A 22,425-nucleotide genomic window follows, 5' to 3' on the forward strand; every position below is an offset into this window, starting at 1 on the left:
CGACTGCACCCGCTTCAAACTTCAACCAGCAACTGACTCCAGGACCATCCTCAGCTAATGCCCAACCATTGGCTTCCCAAGACATCACTTCAAAGACTACTGAACTTCCAGCCAATCACCAACTCGGGAAAGCCCCTTTCCTGCAACGACGACGACAGAAGGGAATTCCTGTAACCAAAGGCAACGCAAGTACTCAACGTACTCAATGCGAGGGTTAATTAAGTGATTGATGGTTGTTCAGGTATATGCAATAGCACATATTGCTATAAACTTGGGATTTCACATTCTCATTATCTTAAACTCATCCTTTCTCTCTTTCTGCAACGTGTGAATGTGTGAATGCGTGTGTTCATGTTAGATTAGTTTATGTCTTAGGTTTATATAAATAAAGTCTTATTTATATTGAAAAGAGAAGTATCTTGTGTTTTGTGCTTACAAGTTAATGTCTTAATCTGCCGATCTGGTTACTGTGCTTATTAATAGTGTTTTCACTATATTTTGGATTTTAATATCCAGTGCAGAATTAATGTTATACGGCTCGTTCAGTGAATCGCTGCCGACTCAGTGATCAGCCGCAAAACAGTGATTCTGTTCAAATTCCCTGTAAAATCATAAATGATTCCCTTTGAGCTAAATTAAATTATATTTATGTATCAAACCCTACAGCTAATATGCTCTAATAGGGCTCTCTATTGTATAGCATTCGCTGAAATAGATTTTATTATGCTTAAGAAAATTTTAATTATAATTAAGTTTATTTAAAGGAAGAGCCACAAATTGTTCAGTAAACCACTGTTTATTAAAAAAAAAAAGGAAGGATAAAAAAAGCAATTGTATGTTTTCTCCCCCTGCTGTACAAAAAGAAAAAATTTTTTATTTAACCATGACATCAAAACTGAGGTACAATTACACTCCTAATGTTTTCATTAATTATCATGTATATTATTAAGTATTATGTCTACAAATAGCTTGTTATTAAAGTAGCTAAAATTTTCCTAATTTAAAAAGGGCTACAGTAGCTCTCATGTCTTGGGTGGTAGAAAAGAATGGGTGCAGTGCTGATTTACAGTCATTTATGTGCTTGTCTTCAAATAATATCAAATGTATGATACTAATTATGATATACTAATGTTCTTTTTTCTCTTCTTTTTCCTGACAGACTGTGAGTGAGAAAGACTGGTGAGACTTACTAAAAGTATCCATTTTTGCACATTTATTCACTCATCTGACATTTACAAAATAGCACACTTCTATTATGTTAGCTCTGTATTGTAATTCTGTTATTAAAATTCTACTATAAACATTATAACTATAAAAATGAGTGTGAATCCAATGGGTATTTTAAATAAAAAATAAATAAATAAATAAATTAGGTGTGGTGTTAATATTGTTAAATAATGGCTTTTGGTGTATCAGCCACATGTGGGCCATATAAGGGCCGTCAGCCCTTTACAGAAATCAGTCATATAAGAATACTATATGAGGTCCATATATCAGCCACGTCTGTTTTTATTATTTGGCTCACTCTTGGTTGGGTTATGGCACTGCTTTGGTTCAGTTCTGGCTAAAAAGATGTGGACCAGTTTTGGGCCGGCGAACATGAACTAATCTGGGCCACACTTTAGCTGTTGATATGGGCCAGATCTGCGCCGAAGGAAATTTGCTGACTGGGTCTGGTTTCGCATGTAACTGTCTTCTGCTCGCTTGTTGTTCATTTATCGAATGTCTAAATTGTTTCTCATCTCAGAATGATTTCAGAGTTTCTCTAAAACCTTTGTTGCAGGAACAGATCATCTGACTGTGTTCATAAAAGTGTTCTCTGATATTTTCATATGATTAATATTCATATAGCCTAAAGACAATCAATAAATACAAACATATTGATCGATATTGAATATCTGTGCCAGACACAAGAAATACTGCTGTAATCATACCAAATGTTTATTATAGAATAGAATAAAATAAGATAGATTGGAACATCTAGAGTGGACATTCTCTCCCTCGTTGAACATTAAACACCTTAATGTAGAGATTCAAACTAAGATTCAAGATTCAAACTAACAAAGTAAGTTCAGATTTGTTGGCCACAATTATTGGCACCCAATTATTGCAACGTCCTTTTCCCTAGATAACAGAGTTTCTCCTATAATGCCGGAAGAGTTTGGAGAACACCTGATAAGAGATCAGAGACCATTCCTTCATCCAGAATCTCTCCAGATCCTTCAGATTCCCAGCTCCATGTTAGTACTTCTTCTCTTCAGTTCACCCCGCTCCTTTTCTGTTGGGTTCAAGCCAGAGGACAGGGACAACCATGGTAAAAGATTCATTTTGTGCTCAGAGACCCATTTTTGTGTTTATTTTTATTTTTGTTTTGGATTGTTGTCCTGGTGGAAGATCCAAACCTGGCCCATTATATTTCTAACAGAGGCAGTCAGGTTTTGATTTTTTATCTGTTGGTATTTGATAGAATCCATGATGCCATGCATCTGAACAAGATGTTCAGGACCTCTGGCAGAAAAACAGGCCCACAACATTAAAGATTCAGCAGTATATTTAACCCTGGACATGGGGTACTTTTTTATAACTGTTTGTACTAAACTCATCTGGTGGGTTTGCTGCCAAAAAGGCAGTTTCATCTGACCATAGAAGCCAGTCCCATTTGAAGTTCCAGTCGTGTCTGATAACTGAATATGCTGGAGTTTGTTTTTGGATGAGCTAGGACAATTTTCCTTAAAACGCTCCCGAACAACATGTGGTGATGTAGGGGATGTTTGATATATATATATATATATATATATATATATATATATATATATATATATATTTGGTTTCTGACCCCACGACTCAACTAATCTCTACAATTCTCCAGCTGTGATCCTTGGAGAGTCTTTGGCCACTCAAACTCTCCTCCTCACCGTGCTTTAGGACGATATAGACACGTCCTCTTCCAGGCAGATTTTTTAACATCTTTAGTTGATTGGAACCAAAAGGATAAACAATGCAGATTTATTTTCACATCTGCCTTTGCTCATATTTATCAAGGGTGCCAATATTAGTGGAGGGCACTGTATATGACTAGTACGTCTTAAAGAAAAAATTAGCTGACTAGTCTTAACCTTTTATGCAACCGGCCCCTGTTCCGCTCTCCTGGATCTGATGTCATAAACCAGAACAACAACAGCAGCGGCAGCAGCCACGCCCATCAGAGCAGAGACGACCAATCGGATCACAGCTTCAGCAGAATCACACACGCAGACAGAGTCTGAGGAATAAAAACATCAATCAGCTCAATCGATAATGTTAAATATCTGTTACAGCTGTTTTATTTGTCATATAATGTAGCTCAAATTAAGCATTGTATCAATTAGATGTCATTTTATTCTATATTATGTTATTCTCTAACTTTCTAGCTATATCTTTCTACTTCTTTCTATATCATATTTTACAATACTCTAATGCTCTGATCAGACCAGAATTGCGGAGCGCAATTTTTTTTTTTTTTTTTTTTTTTTTTTTGCATTAATGACCGGTTGATATATTCCGTTTTTACCGGGCTATTGACCAATATGTGGATATGAATACTGATTTATTTATGACTAAAGATGTGTACGAATGTATGAATATATAAGAATAAACATGACCTAGGGTAGGGGAACATTAGAATAATGTTTGGGGAATGTTAGTTGGAATCACGTTCTACAAACCAAAAATGTTTTATTTCCGTTAAAAACACTTTCCTGGCTAACCAAAAACAACCCTTAAAAATAACATTCTTGTAACCAAAAACTAACATTCTAGGAGGGGCGGCTCCAGGCATGGGCAGGGGTGGGCTGAGCCTACCCAATCAGAATTAGGTAAAGATTGTGTTAATTATTTTGTGCAGTGATTAAAGCCAATCTAAAGTGGACTGTATTCTGAGAAGTTTAATAATAGCTGGAGACCGCCCCAACAATCATAAAATAACACAATAAAAAAAAAAAAAATTGCAGCATTTTTCTTTTATTAGCTGAAAGCAAAGTCCGCTACATTCACGCACAGGCTTCAGTCTGTTGCAGAAAAGCAGAGGCAACGAGCCAAAACGGGAAGAAATATTTGCACGCTATCACCGGGAGTTTAATACATGAATATATATCATTGTCACACCCTTGGACCGTTTGTGTGTGTTTTCTCCCCATATTCTCTGCGTGACCTAGTTTCTGTCTCTTGTTAATTATGTAATTTGGTTCAGATGTGTCGTGTCTATTGTCCTCGTTATCCCATGTATCTAAACCCCAGTCTGCGCAGTTGGGTCTCATTACGTCATGTTCAAGTGTCACCAGCCATTCCTTGTGTGGATTTACCCTGTGTTTGGATTATATTAAAGACTATTATTCTGATCTATGTTTCCACGTTCTTCCCTCTGGCACAGTCCTGACAGCAGACCCGACCGACAAAAAAGTTTTACTGCGTTACCCTCCGTTTGTTTTCCGTGTTTTGTACAGTGTTTTGTTTTCCCCATGGATCCCTTGGCCACCATAACTCGCCCAGAATACCTCCTCCTGCTGGAGCAGGGGGAAAGATCTCCTGAGGGCCATACCAGACTGTTCCTGGACATCGCTTATCACACCAGCTACCCTACGCATTCTACAATGCAAGTCTGAACACTGCGTGCAGAGAGCCGTCGCCCGAAGATGGCCCTCGGGAGAATTTCGCCGCCTTTGTAGAGTGGATACTGGCGAGAAATGGATCTCCGTTCACCGTCTTTCCCGAGGATGATCTCGCCAGTTTCACTCGGGACCCAGAGCCCAGCCCACCATCACCCCGCTGCGCGATGCCTAAGCCTGAGCCCACCGCAGACAGAGAGCCTATGGGACCTAATAGAATGGGAGGCAGATATATATGTGGACATGCCCATTCTCCTCCCACCTTCTTGTCTGACGCGCTCCCGGTGCTGGGAGTCGCAATTTGGTGTGTGTGTGGGCAGCGCAGACCAGCCCTGAGAGCCCGGAGGCTCACAAATGCCCACCCTCCAGCTCCTGCCTCCTCCACTACTGTCACCTGGCAGCCCCTCTGCTCACCCTCAGCCCACCATCTGTGCAGTGGGTTCGCCACGGGTCTGTCAGTCTCCATCGGCATCGTGGCTGGAGGATGCCTCGTCTCTGCTTCCAGCCTCTGAGTCCCGGACTCCGCCTCGGCCCATAGACCCAGCAGCTCCACCATGGCTCCTAGCTCCCTCCTATCCGCTGTGGCCCGTCAGTCCACCAGCTCCGCCGGGCTCCCTCATCCCTTCGGCTCCGCCTTGGTCAATCGTCAACCATCCATCGCCTCGGGATTCCACTCTTCCAGCTGCACCTCGTCCCTCCGTGCCTCCGGCTCTGTCAGGCTCCTCCTTCCCTTCGGCTCCAACTCGGTCCTCTGTTGCTCCTGCTCCACCGCGGCCTTCCGGATCCCCGTCTCCACCTCGGTCGCCTGAGCCATCTGCTCCGCCTTGGTCCTCCAGATCCTCCCCGTCACCCTGGTTCATCGGCTCTCCGTCTCCGCCTCGGGCTCCTCCTCCACTTGCTCCGCCGCCATCGGTCGGCCCCCCCTTCCTCCACCATGGCTCCTCCCTCCATCGGCTCCACCGTGGGTCGCCTTCATGGCTGTGGCCTGGGTCCCACCTGGCTCTTCCTGCTCCAAGTCCCTCCTGTCTCCTCCCTCCGTCTGGTCCACCCTGGCTCCTCCTGTCTCCTCCCTGGCTCCTCTCTCCATCGACTCCACCCTGAACTCTGTTGGCCGTCCTCCTACCGGGTGTCCGTCCTCCACCTGAGTTCCCCTCCGTCCCTCCCTTTGTTGTTCCTGTGGTACAAGGACATGCCTTCTGGGAGGGGGTCAAACTGTCACACTCCTGGACCGTTTGTATGTGTTTTCTCCCCATGTGCTCTGCGTGACCTAGTTTCTGTCTCTCGTTAATCATGTAATTTGGTTCAGGTGTGTCATGTCTATTGTCCTCGTTATTCCATGTATTTAAGACCCAGTCTGTGCAGTCTGTGTTTGTCAGGTCTCATTACGTCATGTTCGTGTGTCACCAGCCATTCCTTGTGTGGATTTACACTGTGTTTGGATTATTTTAAAGACTGTTACTCTGATCTACGCTTTCCGCGTTCTTCCCTCATTCAGTCATGACAATCATAACCTACCACTGAAATTACCTGAGCAGTTGTATTAATTTTCTAAAAAAACCCACTCATTCAGTAATGTGCATTTATTGCATGGACATAATATAAGCATTTAAAATGCATGTAGGCTATAAAGTTCAGTTGAAAGCTTACCCCTGAAAGCAGGCCTGTCATTTACGTGATTCATGTAATTCATAATTGATGGTGACGACAATAGCATTTTTCTGTTTCGCATTTTCAACATATTAGGAATACAACTAAAATTGAATGGGTGCATATTTTAAAATAAAAATATTATTTGCAGTTCAGATTGATTACTTTACAAACATTCTTATTCTTGTTGTTTTGCTGTTCTTTTTTGTTTTTTTCTACACATCACCACATCGAGTGAGCATTATTTTTCAAATAATTCAACGGCCCGTCATCAATTATTCCTTACCTGTAGTATTACTTGGAAAACTGTGCAAGTTGTTTGGGCTGCTTTAAAGGTACATTTTTTTTTTTAAATTTGTTTTGAAGCCTAACAGCTCTGAATCTCATTAATTGAAATTGCAATATAAAACATCCTTCAAAGTTTTTCTTCCTGTCATTTCCAAAGATAACACATTCTGCTAATTAAATTAATGTTTTCAGAGGTGCTTTTCACAAAATACTTTTCTAGAAATACTGTGGAAAACTGATGTTGTTGAAAAATAAAATGCAGAGAGACTATATAAAAAAGACAAATAACGTGCATCAATGAATGTGTATATGTTCTTTAATTAATTAAGTGGTTTGTTTTATAAATGTTTATAAATGTTTCCTGTAGCTCAAATAGTAGAGCATGGCGCTAGCAACGCCAAGATCATGGGTTTGATTCCCAGGGAAAGCAAGAGCTGATAAAATGTAAAAACTGTAACTTGAATGCAATGTAAGTCGCTTTGGATAAAAGCGTCTGCTAAATGCATAAATGTAAATGTAAATAATTATTTGTGTAAAATGATTATGAAGACTGGCAGCAGAAATGACACTGTAATTGTGACTCACCAGAGACAGTAACACTGAATCTGTATGTGGTGTCTGTCCTGCTGCTGATGGTTACATGATAAAGTCCAGAGTCTGTGGTTCTGGTGTTTGTGATGGTCAGAGATCCAGTCTGATGATCCAGCTTCAGTCTGTCTCTGAATCTCCCATCAAGAGCATCATATGTGGAGAATCTTCCAGTGTCTTTATTGATTTGAGCTATACGAGTCTCTGAAAGTCCAAATGTCCACGTTATCAGATCCTCTGTCTGTAGTTCAGTGTGAGTCTGTAGAGTGACTGAATCTCCCTCCATCACTGACACTGACTTCACTGCATCTGAATCAGCAAACACACCTGAACAACAAACACAAACAGGGTTTGTCACAGATTAAGGCTTTTTAATATGTTCATGACTTTTTCCTTAAAGGTAGGGATCTTAAGCAAGATACCCACCCTCCTTGGATAATCACTTTGCAAAGCCACACCTCTTTCAAAACACATGAACGTGCTCAGGCGGAGAGACTAACCTGCGACACAATGAGAGACAGCGTTGGTGGAGTATTGAATGCAACGCTGTCAGACTACCTCTCATTCTCCGGTGATAAAATATTACAGTACAAAGCGCAAAATAGTACAATAATAGCGCCTTTCATTCTCTCTGGAATGCACTGATGACGTATCATGTCTGCACAAACAGGGTGCACAGAGGTATGCAAATACATATTTATGTGTATTTTCATATATATATGTGTGTATGTGTATAGTAGAAACTATATGTGTGCATGTGTGCATATGTGTATGCATGTATATATATATATATATATATATATATATATATATATGTATGTATGTGTATAGTAGAAACTTAATTTCCTGTAAAGCTGCTTTGCAACGATTGTATCGTAAAAAGCGCTATACAAATAAACTTGAATTGAATATATATATATCAATATATACATTCAAAAGTTTGGACACACGAATGGGAAGTGTGTTCAAACTTTTGACTGGTACTGTACTATAATGTACACAAAGAATATCGGCCGATAGCGGACTTTTTTTTACTTCCTGATATCTGTATCGGCGTTGGCCCCCAAAACCCATATCGGTCGGGCTCTAGTTAATAAGTCCTGTGAACATAAAGAGAATGTGGGCAAAGAAAGACAAGTTTGTTGATTTAAGAATTGATGGAAAGACCTCTAAGTTTGAAACATTTGGTTTATGATGGTCAAAGTACGTATGGGATGATAATAGGAAAAGGGTGATTTCAGGTTAATTAAGACCTTTTTTCTCCAGTCATCCCAATGGCAAAAAGTATCCCAATTTACCTGAATTCACTTTTCTTGGTGTCACAGTTGCCTACTGCAGAGAAACAAGGAGATCGTAGGAGAACACAATAATCACAGTCTTTATTTATCCAAACTTCTGGGAAAACAGGACAGGCAGGAATACACGTCGCACAACTTGAAGACGTATAATACCGGACAGGAATCAAGGGGCAGAACACACTATAAATACTCAATTTAACGAGGGAATAATCAAAGACACACCTGGAATCAAATGAACATAATGGGAACTGGAAGGCCAAATATGGGCATGACATATTGGAAACTACGTCAGGGGGAACATGTGGAACAAAAACAAACACACACACAACAGGTCCATGAACCAGTGACAGTTGGACGTTCTGAATTGATTTTTCACTTTATTGGGAAAAGTTTGAACAAAGGCTTGAGGATGTTTATGTGTGATGGGGACATCACTAACATTATCTAACTAACTTATTCTTCATGCAATCCAGAATGGCAGCACAGCTGAAAAGTTTGTTTGAGCTGCGCCCTCTACTGTACAGATGTGAATTTATATTTCCTTCGGCTTGAGGCTTATTCATTTCACTTTTGATGTGAAAGGGCTTGTACATTTGCCAAAAATATAACTTTTATGTTAAAAACATACAGGCAAGGCCAGCCCAGGTGAGAAAAAGTAACACAAAAGTTATATGGTTTAAAGCATTACTTTACATAATGTAATTAGTTTCTTTTTATGGAGTAAAACAATATTGTAATGCATTATTTTTTAAGTAACTTTCCCCAACACTGGTCATAGAGAGAACACTCTGTGTCGACAAACACTGGCAAAAACAATAACAGGAACTTCAGACAGAGACAAGGAACCGCAACCTTAAGGAGGTTAATCTGGAAGAACAGGCTACTGAGACATTTCAAGAACAGACTACTGAGACATTTCAAGAACAGACTATTGAGACATTTCAAGAACAGAGACATTCTGAGCTACGAAAGAGATATCAGACATTTTATATTGTTGTCATAAGACAAGCTATATTGTTAATGCATTTTATATCCATGACTGGAAAGAAACAAACTGTTTAAAATTTTTGCTTTGGTTTTTAACATATAAGCATTTTTTTAAGTCATATAATTGTCATATGGAATTTAAAAAAGGCCAATTAATGGGTGGTTTTTAATCATCAAGCTGTAAGATATGATCAAAACATAATGTAGAAGGTCATAGTGACGTAATTTTGGTCAATCCTTAAAGGAATTTTTCCTCAGTTCTCTACATAATGGCAGTTGTAGGCACATTTATTACTACTATCTGATTTGAATTGATAGTAGTTGGCTTTACTCAGTTAGTGGAAGCTAGAGATTACGGTTTATAAAGTTGTAAATATAGATAGTTTCCTTACACAAACGCATTGATTCACCTCAGAAGACCTTTATTAACGCCCCAGAGCTGTGCGGATCACTTTTTATGATGGATGAATGCACTTTTCGGGCTTCAAAATCTGGACCCCCATTCACTGCCATTATAAAGCTTGGAAGAGCAGGACATATTTTATTAATATAACTCTGATTGTATTCGTCTGAAAGAAGAAAGTCATAAACACCTAGGATGGCTTGAGGGGTAGTTAATCATGGGGTAATTTGCATTTTTGGGTGAACTATCCCTTTAAAGTGCAAATTATTACATGAACATAAACGTGTAAATAAAGCTCTGTAAAACCTTTACTTACATTTTACAACACTATGTTGTAAGTGTGTCACATTGGTTAATAAAAAAGTTTTACACTCTTGTGGTCTTCACGAACACTTGAAGACTTTATTTTCAAATATGTCATGTAAGTAGACTGCATAAGTGGGTACTGGGACAGACACTAAGAACAAATTCATGTGTTATTAATATGTTTATTGTTATCATTTTGTTATTGCTATCAGAAAAAGCTACACACTTTAATGCAATTAACCCAGGATCTTTTTTTTTTTACCCACTAGTGTCACATGCTCACGCTGTTTGCATGCCACTTACCACGACTCCATGAAACAACGTGTGAAAATATTTCAAATGACACTGAAGATAATGCAATATCAAAATCATTTTGTCTCTGCGCTGAGCACTTTTGACAGTTTTATGGCCTCTGAAGGAAAATATTTTAAATATCATTATGTTATGAACTGGCAGCAGAATTGACACAGTAATTGTGACTCACCAGAGACAGTAACATTGAATCTGTATGAGGTGTCTGTCCTGCCCCCAAAGATGGTTACTTGATAAAGTCCAGAGTCTGTGGTTCTGGTGTTTGTGATGGTCAGAGATCCAGTCTGATGATCCAGCTTCAGTCTGTCTCTGAATCTCCTATCAGGACCATCATAAGTGGAGAATCTTCCAGCCTGTTTATTGATTTGAGCTATACGAGCCTCTGAAAGTCCAAATGTCCATATTATCCGATCATTTGTCTGTAGTTCAGTGTGAGTCTGTAGAGAGACTGAATCTCCCTCCATCACTGACACTGACTTCACTGCATCTGAATCAGCAAACACACCTCCAGAACAAACAGGAAGATAAAGACTTTTAAATAACTTTATGATGATTTACTTAAGTAAACGAAATGAAAAATATTTTCCAAGCAACACAACTCATTAATAACTGCATCTGAAACAACTGAAATCATAAAATCACATTTCATACTCACCAACCAGACGCCACAAACACAACCAAAACCAAAATCTGTCAAACATGTTCAATGGTTTCAGTCCACAAATATGAAAAGACAAACTCTTCAGAAGTGGTTCAGTAATGAAAGGACAGATGAGCTGATGTGAGGCTGCTCTGTAGTAAAGTGATGTGAAACTCTGCTCTCAGCTAAACTGATTTCTGACAGTCTATTTATTCTGTGTTGATGAGTGTGACCGTCTACCTATTTTATTTGATATTTCACAACATGCAAACTTTACCTGCTTTGCTCTCCAACTTCTGCAGATCTGTTCAGTGTTGTCATTTTCAACAGAAATAAACTGACCCATAACATGTTAAAAGTGTCTTAAAGCAGCTGTTTGATCATGAGATCCTGAGAGTGTTTGGCTCTGGTTTCTCCTGTAATTGTCTTCAGCTCGTTTACTGATCATTTCTCAATTGTTTCTCCTCTCAGACTGATTTCAGAGTTTCTCTAATGGCTGTATGGAGCAGGAACAGATCACCTGCTATAACTGTGCATAGAAAAGTCATCTTTAGATATGAAAATATGATTCATATTCATATAAAAAATAATCTTGTGCCAGGAACAGGAAACAATGTTGCAATCATATCAAAGGTTTATTATAGTTCCAGATCCAGAACAGTGAGTTCAGCGCAGTGTCGTCGAATGCCATTAGAACGGCAAGCTGGCTGAACTCAACCGCATACTCCAGGAGGGGAAGGTCCTTACGGGCAAGGGAGGTAAAAATTGTGGCGAGGGACCAGTAGCATCGCGTTCAAAAATGACCAAAGAGTTTCGATATTTTTCCTATTTAAAACTTGACTCTTCTGTAGTTATATCGTGTACTAAGACCGGCGGAAAATGAAAAGTTGCAGTTTTCTAGGTCGATATGATTAGGAACTATACGCCCATTCCGGCGTAATAATCAAGAAAGTTTGCCGCCGTAACATGGCCGCAGCAGGCGCAGTGATATTACGCAGCGCTGGGACTACTTTCAGGCGCTGGGTAATATCACTGCGCCTGCTGCGGCCATGTTACGGCAGCAAACTTCCTTAATTATTACGCCGGAATGAGAGTAGTTCCTAATCATATCGGTCTAGAAAACCGCAACTTTTCATTTTCCGCCGGTCTTAGTACACAATATAACTACAGAAGTGTCAAGTTTTAAATAGGAAAAATATCGAGGCTCTTTGGTCATTTTTGAACGCGATGCTACTGGTCTAATCGGATTCAATGATCTATGCTAAGCTATGCTAAAAGTGCTATCGCCAGACCCGGAGATCGGCTGAATGGATTCAAAAACGGTAAAATTCAACTTATTAACTCTGGGGGAGTTGGAGAATGAGCCTATTTCCAAAAAAAGTGGAGTGTTCCTTTAAAGCAGCCGTTTGATCATGAGATCCTGAGAATGTTTGGCTCTGCTCTCTCCTGTAACTGTCTTCAGCTCATTTGTTCATTTTCAAATGTCTCAATTGTTTCTCCTCTCAGGCAGATTTCAGAGTTTCTCTAATGGCTTTATGGATCAGTAGGAACAGATCACCTGTTATAACTGTGTGTATAAAAGTGTTCTCTCATCTTTTCATATGATGCTTTGTATGGAGTGGAAGTCAGAATGTTTAGTTCATATAAACAGGAGAGAAAAATAAGCCGACAAACTACTGAAAGATACGCCATATTCATCTAAAAATAAACATGCTGATGTCGAAGCTGCTTGTCAAGCCAACAGATCAAACCACATTAGATATAAATATATCAGACCACAACACGTTTACCTTTGATCGCACTACATTCAGTGAATGACATGTAGGCTATTGTATTTATCTGTGTTGCTAGGCTACTAAGTTAAACAGTGAATGTCAATGAGTAGCCGTAAATCTCATTTATTAATTTGAACGTAATAAGAATTGGAATTTGCATTCGGCTGCCTGTGAGATTTGGTTATGATGAGAAATGTTTGAGTTCATAATGAGATCTCTGGCTTTTGATTGCAGACTTTGGTATTTTGGTGATTCATGAGCAAAACAACTGTTTGAAGTACCTTGGTCTTTTCTTCTGAAGAAACTGAGAAGTGTAGAAGCCTAGATCAGTGTTTTCTGATAAGTTATAATGAGAGCGGAGCTCTGCTATAAACGCGTCCAATCAGAGTAGCGCGTCGATGAGCAGCAGAGCAGCAGCAGAGAAGAGTGGCATGGTGAGATTTAATGGAAATTCTGATTATTATGTTTTAACGGTTCACTATATGTAACGGTATGCTATATAACGCTGAGCGCTCCCTGCTGAAAGAACGAGAGGAGAAACATTCAAGTATATAAACAAGTTGTTTGAACTGAAATGTGTGTTGGCAGTGTGTATAATCACTCTATAATGATAAAAATCCACCCAGTGTTTTTTTTTTTTTTTATCTACTAAATTCTTTACCCCTTTCTTGTGGAGAAGATTACAGCAGCTCTGTTGAGGTGAGCTATTAAAGACTTTTCTGTTTCACACTCCCACAGAATGTAATTTTCACTTATTTCAGTAAGATTAATGTTTAGAGTAATAGAGTCTCCCTCCGTCACTGCTATATTTTCTGCATCACAAACACACACAGAAACAGGGTTTGACTTTTAAATAACTTTAAGATGGTTAATTAAAATAATTAGCTTGATGTTTAAAAGTCATTTTAAAATGTAAACCGGTGAAACAAATATTTAACTCACTATAGACAGTTAGAATGAAACATTCTCATTGGTCTGTTGTTCTGTAATTCATAATCTCCACCATGTTTTATTCTGGTGTTTTTAATGGTCAGAGATCCAGTTTGTTTGTCCAGCTTCAGTCTCTTTCTGAATCTCCCATCAAGAACATGATCCTATACAGTCATGCTGCTGGCCGTTACATTTATTTCAGCTATCAAATATTTCCCAAACCGCCACTGAATCCAATCAGCCTGCTTTATTTCAGTTAGACCAGTGTTTAGAGAGACAAACTCTCCCTGTCATGGCAATAATTAGGAGGAAGCAGAGATGCAAGTGAAACTCAGAATTTAATATATATATGTAGTCAGAAACAGTCATAAAGCCGGTAGACGAAGATGATGCTGATGATGATGAAGATGATGACACGACACGGGTGACACAGGGACTTCGATGGTCGTGAAGGGCTCGGTGAAGTGCTCGGTGAGATCCAGTGAGGTGACGTAATCCATACAAAGTGAAGACAAGACGATCAGGAACTCGAAGACAGGAACAAACTTGTATGGGACATCACAGGGAACCGGAGATACTCACAACAAACACCAAACAACGCTCTGACAAAGGAAAGGACAAACCAGTGAGTATTTATGGGAGTGAGAATGAGCTGCAGCTGGTGTCAGTGAGTGTGATCAGCTGAGCGCTAATTAGTGATGATACCTCGGTCACGCCCTACACACACACTCACAGACATGTAAACAACAGAGCCACGAGACCCGAAGGAAACAGTGAATTCATGAACCGTGACACTCCCTCCGTCACTGGTATCGACACCAGTCCTGTACTACCAAACACTCCTGAAGAACACAGATCACAAAGTCACTTGATGTTGGTTTGATGAAGCTTCACTAAAATACTTTTAATCATTTAAATGTGAAGTAAAACTACCATCCAGACGCCACAAACCCAAACAGAAAAAAAAAACAAAAAAAAAAACTACGGGTAATTTGAGAAGCATTTTCTTCATCGGTTCATGATAGTGATGCTTAAAATGTCTGAAAACACTCTGAAACACGACTGAACTGAGATATTTGTCTTGTTGAATCCTCTCTCAACAGGATTCGACCTGCATCACAGTTTGATTTATCAGAGGAAGTCATGCAAATAAACAAGATTTTGCTGACCTTACAGTTTCAAATGAATTCCGGTACTGTACAAAAACTAATAGAAGAAACCTGAAATGTTGCATGAGTGTTGGATTAGATATCCATGATATATTCATCATCTTTAGTGTCAATTTCCCACATTCAATCAATAAATTATATTAGAATAACACAACTCTACAGGACTGTTATTAATCAAATAGATTCAGCAGCAACAAAATCCATCTTATCACGACACATACACGTGCTTTGCTCTGAATGTAAACAAGGCACAGCACACGCGTGTTCTACATCAGCAGCATGCGTTGTTTATGTTCAGATCAAAGCACACGAATGCGTCGTGATACTCTCCATAATGGCACGATAGGGTGCCGCGGAGGAGACACATTTTTGAATAAAGTCGTTCTTTTTGGGTTTTTTTGCACACAAAAAGTGCCTTGATTATGGTGTCTATGGAGGGACAGAGAAATCTCAGATTTCATCAAAAATATCTTCATTTGTGTCCCGAAGATGAACAAAGGTCTTACGGCTTTGGAATGACATGAGGGTGAATAATTAATGACAGAATTTTCATATTTTGGGTGAACTATCCCTTTAATGCTGAGATTCAAACTAAGATAAACTATAACAAACAAAGTTCAGATTTCAGTATTTAAGGGAAGAGGAATACAGGAAGATTTAAAAATCAGCAATCAAACATCCTGTTCAGCTCGTCTGGATCTGATGTCATAAACCAGAACAACAACAGCAGCGGCAGCGGCCACGCCCACCAGAGCAGTGACGACCAATCGGATCACAGCTTCAGCAGAATCACAACCGCAGACAGAGTCTGAGGAATAAACACATCAAACTGAGATCAGCTCAGTCAGTTACGTTACAGCTGTTTTATTCCTAATAGGTTTAAAGTAGTGTAGGAGTTTAACAGAGTTGTTTAATTACAGAATTTATGTTGAATAAATTAATGCTGGAGTTATAGTTGAAGATTCAATGTTAATTCAGCAGTGTCCATTCTGTGTTGGATATTGTTGTGAGGACTTTTATTATGACGGGGGAAAGGAGTGAGAGAAGACAGAATAAAGTAGAGGAGTACGTTAAGAAGAGCTCATCTGTGTCCAAAGGTTTTATTTTAATAATCTTTTAACTTTCTCAGTATTAAAGCACCCATAAACATATATTACACTGCTGGCAGCGGCGGGATTCGACCCCACGACCCCAGTAGATCGAATTAAGTAAAAAGGCAAGAAATAAAGTGCATCAAAGAATGTGTAAGTGATCTTGAATGACTAAGTGGTTTGTTTTATGGATATTAATTATTTGTGTAAAATTGGTATGAAAAGTCGGCGCCGTTAGCCTTGTGGGCCCGAGTTTGAATCCCGGCTTGAGGACCGTTCCTGATTACACCCCCTCTCTCTCCCACTTCAGTTCCTGACAGCTCTACACTGTACCATCATAATAAAGGCAAACATATCAAAAATAAATTAGTGCTGTCAAACGATTAAATGTGATTAATCGCATCCAAAATAAAAGTTTTTGTTTACATAATATGTGTGTGTACTGTGTATATTCATTATGTACTAATATATATATATATATATATATATATATATACACACACATATAATAAATAAACACACATGCATGTATGTGTTTAAGAAAATATATGTTTATATATTAAATAGTTTATATATTAAATATAATTTATATATAGTATAAATTATATCAACATATATACACACACACACGTAAATATTTTCAAAATATATACTGTACCTGTGTGTATTTACATATACATAATAAATATACACAGTACAAACACATATACTATTATAATATGTAAACAACAACTTTTATTTTGGATGCGATTAATCACGATTAATCGTTTGACAGCACTAAAATACATTTTTTAAAAATTATGAAGACCAGCAGCACAAATGACAGTAATTGTGACTCACCAGAGACAGAAACATTGAATCTGTATGAGATCTCTGTCCTGTTCCTGATGATGGTTACACGATAAAGTCCAGAGTCTGTGGTTCTGGTGTTTGTGATGGTCAGAGATCCAGTCTGATGATCCAGCTTCAGTCTGTCTCTGAATCTCCCATCAAGAACATCAAATGTGGAGAAAATTCTATGCTTTGTATCGATGTCAGCTATACGAGTCTGTGGATCTCCAAATGTCCACATTATCTCATCCTCTGTCTGTAGTTCAGTGTGAGTCTGTAGAGAGACTGAATCTCCCTCCATCACTGACACTGACTTCACTGCATCTGAATCAGCAAACACACCTGAACAACAAACACAAACAGGTTTGTCACAGACTTTTTTTTTTTGAAGTAAATAGTTATATGCTGAAATATCATTCACAAACAGGATCAAATGAAAATTCAGATGTTTTCAAAACAGAACTGAAATCATGCGCAGAAAACACTTTAACTTCTGACTTATCCCATCATGCATCATGTTTTGCAACCTTTCCAATGTACGTTAAATGTTAATATAATAGGCTAATTAGATATATGATTTGGTAAAAAAAAAAAATAATAGCACATTTTATTGGTGCAAAGATGAGCAGTGGTGATATTTATTTTGTACAATATTTGCAACTGCTTTTCAGTTGCTCCAAATATTAAATTGTGTCATGTTATAGAGACTACTGAACAGACATTTAGAAGTTGATTTTAAAATGCAAAGTATTTAAAAATAAAAATAAAGCTGTTACGGGGCTGACGAGACGTGAGACGTGCGGATCCATATGCAAGCTTTATTTGACAAGAGACGTGGTCATAACAGGCAGGGTCAACAATGCCAGACAGGTATATCATAGGCGATGCACAGAGTTATCTAAAACGGGCGTGGGTCATACGACAGCGAACAGTATCAAAAGGGGCTTTACAAGAGAGGTAATCCAAAACGTAAGCAAGACTCCAGGCAGGGGAAAACACAATCCGAAACAGGCAAGACTAGGGAAACTAACAGGGCTCTGTAGGGCAGCGATAATGCATACAATACTCGGCCGAGAGGGAGAGAAAGTCCAAGGCTTATAAAGCGTGTCTGATTGGATACAGCTGTGTGCGTGTGATCAGGTGAGCGTGTGATTAGTGAGATGGCTGATGGGAAATGCAGTCCAGTGTGTGTATGGTGTGAAAGTCAATATGATGGCAGTCGGACAGAAGAGCAGACCCAGGATTCGTAACATAAGCTATATAAACACTTGCATTTTTACAACACTATGTGTGTGAAAAGTTGACACACTTGTGGTCTTCATCCTCAGTTGAACACTTGGGCCAAATACAGGAAATACATCATATAAGTGGTCAAGTGGTCAAAGACCGCAAGTGTGGGGATTTGGACAAAGCATAAGCGTATCCCCTCGTGTGCACTGAAAACTGCTGCAAGTTACTTTAATTATATCACATATAATTTGTGTTGCACATTTTAATGGTACAGAGACCAGCATGTGCGTTTTTAAAACATTTGCATCTGCTTTTATCACTTAATTAGAAACATAGATACAGAAATGTACAGGCTTATTTTAAAATGCAAAAGTATTAAATGCACCAAAACCTGAAAATAATGCTCTGTAAAACAGTTATTTGCATTTTACAGCACTATGTTGCAAGTGTGTCCCATTGATTAATAAAAAAAAAAAAAAGGTTCTTCACACTCTTACGGTCTTCACGCCTGCTTGAACACTTGGGCCAAATACAGGAAATATGTAATGCAAGTTGTTATATTCCCCTAATATAGTAACACTGTAGTAACAATGAGAAAAAAAAAGTAACAAGTAAATGAAAGGCAAGAACACACTTCAATCCTCTGTGCCAGAGTGAAGATGACACCAGTTTTTCGCTCAGTCTCAACCTGGAAAACTATTCATTTACAGTTCCTGCTGAAAGTCAGTTAGCCACTGCTAACACACAGCCATTGTCTCTACATGAGAAACAAGCACAAAGTTCAGTCTGGAGTGTGTCTCCTCAGGCACGCTCTCACAAACGAGCTACAGATTTGCCCTGAGAAGGAGCAGAGAGAGAGAAAGAGAGAGCAAAAACAAACATGGGGCATTTAACCATGTAAATAACAGTGGAGCGTAACAAAGTAGACAAGAGGTCAATGCAAATGTGGCTATTGGGACAGGCGCTAAAAACAAATTCATCCAGCCAGGATGGCGGCCCACGGTGGAGTTGACGGCGGGAGGAGCCATGGTGGAGAAGGGACTGACGACACCAGGGGACCGACTGACGGAGACTGAGCTGCTGGAGATGGAGACCCAGGTGGAACTGAGCAGACAGAGAGCCGGGGTGAAACTGAGGATCCGGAGGGCCAAGGCAGAGCTGAAGGCTCAGGTGACTGAGGCGGAGGCGGGGATCTGGAAGACCGCGGTGGAGCCGGTGCGACTGAGGATGAAGGTGGAGCATGGAGGGAAGGAGGGGCCTGACAGAGCCGGAGGGATGGAGTGACGAGGCAAAGCCAGAGGAGTGGAGTCCCGAGGCGGCGAATGGTCGACGACCATTATACAACTTTACCTGACTAATAATAAATTGTTATATTTGATTTATTCTGAACTGTCCTGAAATCATTATGACTATTTGACTGTGAGAAGGCTTTTGTTACCGCAAATCTGCGTCCAGGATAGATCAAACTGAAGGCTCATGAATGAACGGAGCAGTAGGCACGTTATCGGAGACCTCAGATTTCTGTCTATCACTGGTGCTAGCAAGTTGTACGGGAAACGACTAAATAAACTACACTTTTTGTCATAAGCAAGCAGTTGGCGGCAGACAATTAGGTATTAGTCTACCTGCATCCTCTGACTAACATCAGACTGAGTTTGTGTCCGTGAGATCTACACAAAGCCCGGGGCGAGAGACTCAATGCGACATTAGGTCCCCAGTGAACGGGTAATTGAAAGTATGGGATGTCTAGGATAATCAAATATCTAAATTAATATATAATCGATATTTGTGATCAGTTTTTAATTAGAAGTACAGTCTAAATTTAATGATCACTTGGAATTGGAGTCAGACTGAGCACAGAGCTAGACCAAAATTGAAACTAAATCCTGATAAATTCAGAAGCGCAAGTAAAAGACTGAATGCGCATTAAACCTTCGACCAGGCCGCTGGATCCCGTTGTTTGGACTAGCGGGTGGATCCTTACACCTATAAGAACGACTTGTGGATTGATGTGAACGCCAGCAGGAATAATGCTCCGAATGATTGTGAAGTAAACATCTCCGATGGCATTCATTGCAATGGATTTTATCGAGTTACAAGAAAAGGAAGGAAAAGGATTTAATTGAGAACAGTTACTGATTTTGTGTGTGATACGCTGTCTCGGCATTTGAGTCCACGCACGTGCAGAAGTGGGCAGCCCCAGACTGACAGCTGGCACTGAGTGAATAATCTGCATTATAAAAAAAAAAAAAATAAAACTTTAAAGATTATTTATGATTTATTATTGTTGCCAAGTTATCTAGTCGTTGCTTGTTTACAGTGCTTTGTTATATGGAGCAGTTTGTTAGATCACGATCTATAATTTATGTGTCTAATGAAGTGCCGAGAGATGTATGAAAGTACACAAACGTGGAAGACTTTAATGGACAGTAAAATAAAGGCAGATTACCGTATAACTCCAGGCTGGCACAGTAATACTGACGAACGGCTAAACAAATGCAGAGTACCGTAAATGAATTTGAGCTTTCTACAACAAAGTCAAAGAGCGGTAACTGATGTTATACTTTATTCTGCCTTGCTTTCTCCGGGGCTTTTCTCCATGATACAGGAGGTCATTAATGTCCCAAAATTATCAATAACTCATTTAACTCATCAACCAAAAACGAAGTTATGGCGTTTTGTCTTTGCACGGCAGCACTGCTGGCACCTCAGCTTCACCCACGTCCTGCCTTTTTGCCCATTTTCGATTATCCGGGAGTGACGCACTGCCAAGATGGCGGCGGTCGGCTACGCTTACTTTAGGCTTCAAAAAAGATCTTCAGAAACCTACGAGTGACGTCACGAACACTATGTCCATGTTTTTTTTTTACAGTCTATGGTTATTAATACACCCCCTTGGGGCCCGGTGCGACCGCACCAGTTGCACCCCCCTAAGGACAGCCCTGAATATGTTTATTAATGTAATTTGTTACTGTTATCAGAAAACTTACATTTACACAATTAACCCAGCATTCGGATTCAATATCAAAATCATTTTGTCCCTTCATTGAGCACTCTTGACATTGTTATGGTCTCTGAATAAATGTTTTTATAAATGACTTAAAATATGTTGGTTCATGAAAAGATTTTAAATATTATTTTTATGAAAACTGGCAACACAAATGACACTGTAATTGTGACTCACCAGAGACAGTAACATTGAATCTGTATGTCTCTGTCCTGTTCCTGATGATCACCACTTCATAAAGTCCAGAGTCTGTGGTTCTGGTGTTTGTGATGGTCAGAGATCCAGTCTGATGATCCAGCTTCAGTCTGTCTCTGAATCTCCCATCAAGAGCATCATATGTGGAGAATCTTTCAAAACATTTACTGAGTTCAGCTATAAGAGTCCCTGGATCTCCAAATGTCCACATTATCTCATCCTCTGTCTGTAGTTCAGTGTGAGTCTGTAGAGAGACTGAATCTCCCTCCATCACTGACACTGACTTCACTGCATCTGAATCAGCAAACACACCTGAACAACAAACACAAACAGGGTTTGTCACAGATTAAGACTTTAAATTTCATGATGGTTTACTGAAGTAAACAGTTTGAAATTTAAATCTGAGACCAATAATATCCAAAAAACAAAACGGATTAATAACTTCATCTGTGTGGTGATTTTGAATAAAACTCATTTGCTGATGCAGGAACTGATCATGATTTGACCTCCAACAACATCATACACAGAAAACACTTTTACTTCAGACGAGAATCACGTCACGACTGAAACTAAAGCTGCTGCTGTTTGAGCTTCAGTGCTTTTATAAAAGACTTTTAGAAAAACAAACAAACATATTTGAAAAAAATACACATTTCAAACTCACCAATCAGACGCCACAAACACAAACAGAACCAAAATCTCTCAAACATCTTCAGCGGTTTCAGTCCACAAATATGAAAAGACAAACTGGTTGAGTGATGAAATGACAGATGAAGTAATGTGAGGCCGATCTGTAGTAAAGTGATGTGAAACTCTACCGTCAGCTAAAAAACCCCATCTATTTATTCAGTATGACTGTCTCTTTTGAGCTAGTGTAGGCCATAGCTTCCTGTAGATCAATGGCATCATTTTCAACAGAAATAAACAGACCATAACATGTTAAAAGTGTCTTAAAGCAGCTATTTGGATGAAATGCTGAAAGTGTTTGGTTTCTCCTGTAACTTTCAGACTGAGCAAAATAACTCTTTGAAGCACATATCAACAATATATCAATAATAATTTTATTCCAGTCCTCACAGACAGCT

At 39.3% G+C, this 22,425-nt stretch overlaps 2 protein-coding genes across 4 annotated transcripts; both read right to left on the reverse strand.

Annotated features, from left to right (window-relative positions):
• Positions 1-5,215: 5,215 nt before the first annotated feature.
• On the reverse strand, positions 5,216-11,211 carry LOC131530974 (uncharacterized). Its single transcript, XM_058761527.1, has 4 exons — positions 11,128-11,211; positions 10,645-10,977; positions 7,164-7,493; positions 5,216-5,817 (listed from the first exon to the last, which is right to left on the reverse strand). Exons 1-4 carry the CDS (start codon positions 11,171-11,173, stop codon positions 5,216-5,218), a joined length of 1,311 nt encoding a protein of 436 aa, XP_058617510.1. The 5' UTR covers positions 11,174-11,211.
• A 2,855-nt stretch (positions 11,212-14,066) lies between these two features.
• On the reverse strand, positions 14,067-22,090 carry LOC131530172 (uncharacterized). Of its 3 annotated transcripts, XM_058760334.1 has the most exons (5): positions 22,005-22,090; positions 21,323-21,652; positions 16,918-17,250; positions 15,736-15,794; positions 14,067-14,419 (listed from the first exon to the last, which is right to left on the reverse strand). In XM_058760334.1, the coding sequence occupies exons 1-5, from the start codon at positions 22,048-22,050 to the stop codon at positions 14,396-14,398; spliced, it is 792 nt and encodes a 263-aa protein (XP_058616317.1). In that variant the 5' UTR covers positions 22,051-22,090; the 3' UTR covers positions 14,067-14,395. The 3 variants fall into 3 exon arrangements, with proteins under 3 accessions (XP_058616317.1, XP_058616318.1, XP_058616316.1); XM_058760335.1 differs by lacking the exon at positions 15,736-15,794; XM_058760333.1 differs by having other exon boundaries at positions 14,067-15,794.
• Between the last annotated feature and the right edge of the window lie 335 nt (positions 22,091-22,425).

The sequence above is a fragment of the Onychostoma macrolepis genome, chromosome 22 (genome assembly GCF_012432095.1).
Source record: "Onychostoma macrolepis isolate SWU-2019 chromosome 22, ASM1243209v1, whole genome shotgun sequence".
Taxonomy (NCBI): domain Eukaryota; kingdom Metazoa; phylum Chordata; class Actinopteri; order Cypriniformes; family Cyprinidae; genus Onychostoma; species Onychostoma macrolepis.

Bases quoted from the DNA above. Each gene is read 5' to 3' on its own strand.
- LOC131530974 (XM_058761527.1), bottom strand. From the start codon at position 11,173: ATGTTTGACAGATTTTGGTTTTGGTTGTGTTTGTGGCGTCTGGTTG. The intron at 7,494-10,644 runs GTGAGTCACAAT...TTTGTTGTTCAG, and splicing joins ATTCAATGTTACTGTCTCTG to GTGTGTTTGCTGATTCAGAT. The intron at 5,818-7,163 runs GTGAGTCACAAT...CTTGTACCACAG, and splicing joins ATTCAGTGTTACTGTCTCTG to GAACAACAAAGGGAGGGACG.
- LOC131530172 (XM_058760333.1), bottom strand. From the start codon at position 22,050: ATGTTTGAGAGATTTTGGTTCTGTTTGTGTTTGTGGCGTCTGATTG. The intron at 21,653-22,004 runs GTGAGTTTGAAA...TTTGTTGTTCAG, and splicing joins GTGTTTGTGGCGTCTGATTG to GTGTGTTTGCTGATTCAGAT. The intron at 17,251-21,322 runs GTGAGTCACAAT...TTTGTTGTTCAG, and splicing joins ATTCAATGTTACTGTCTCTG to GTGTGTTTGCTGATTCAGAT.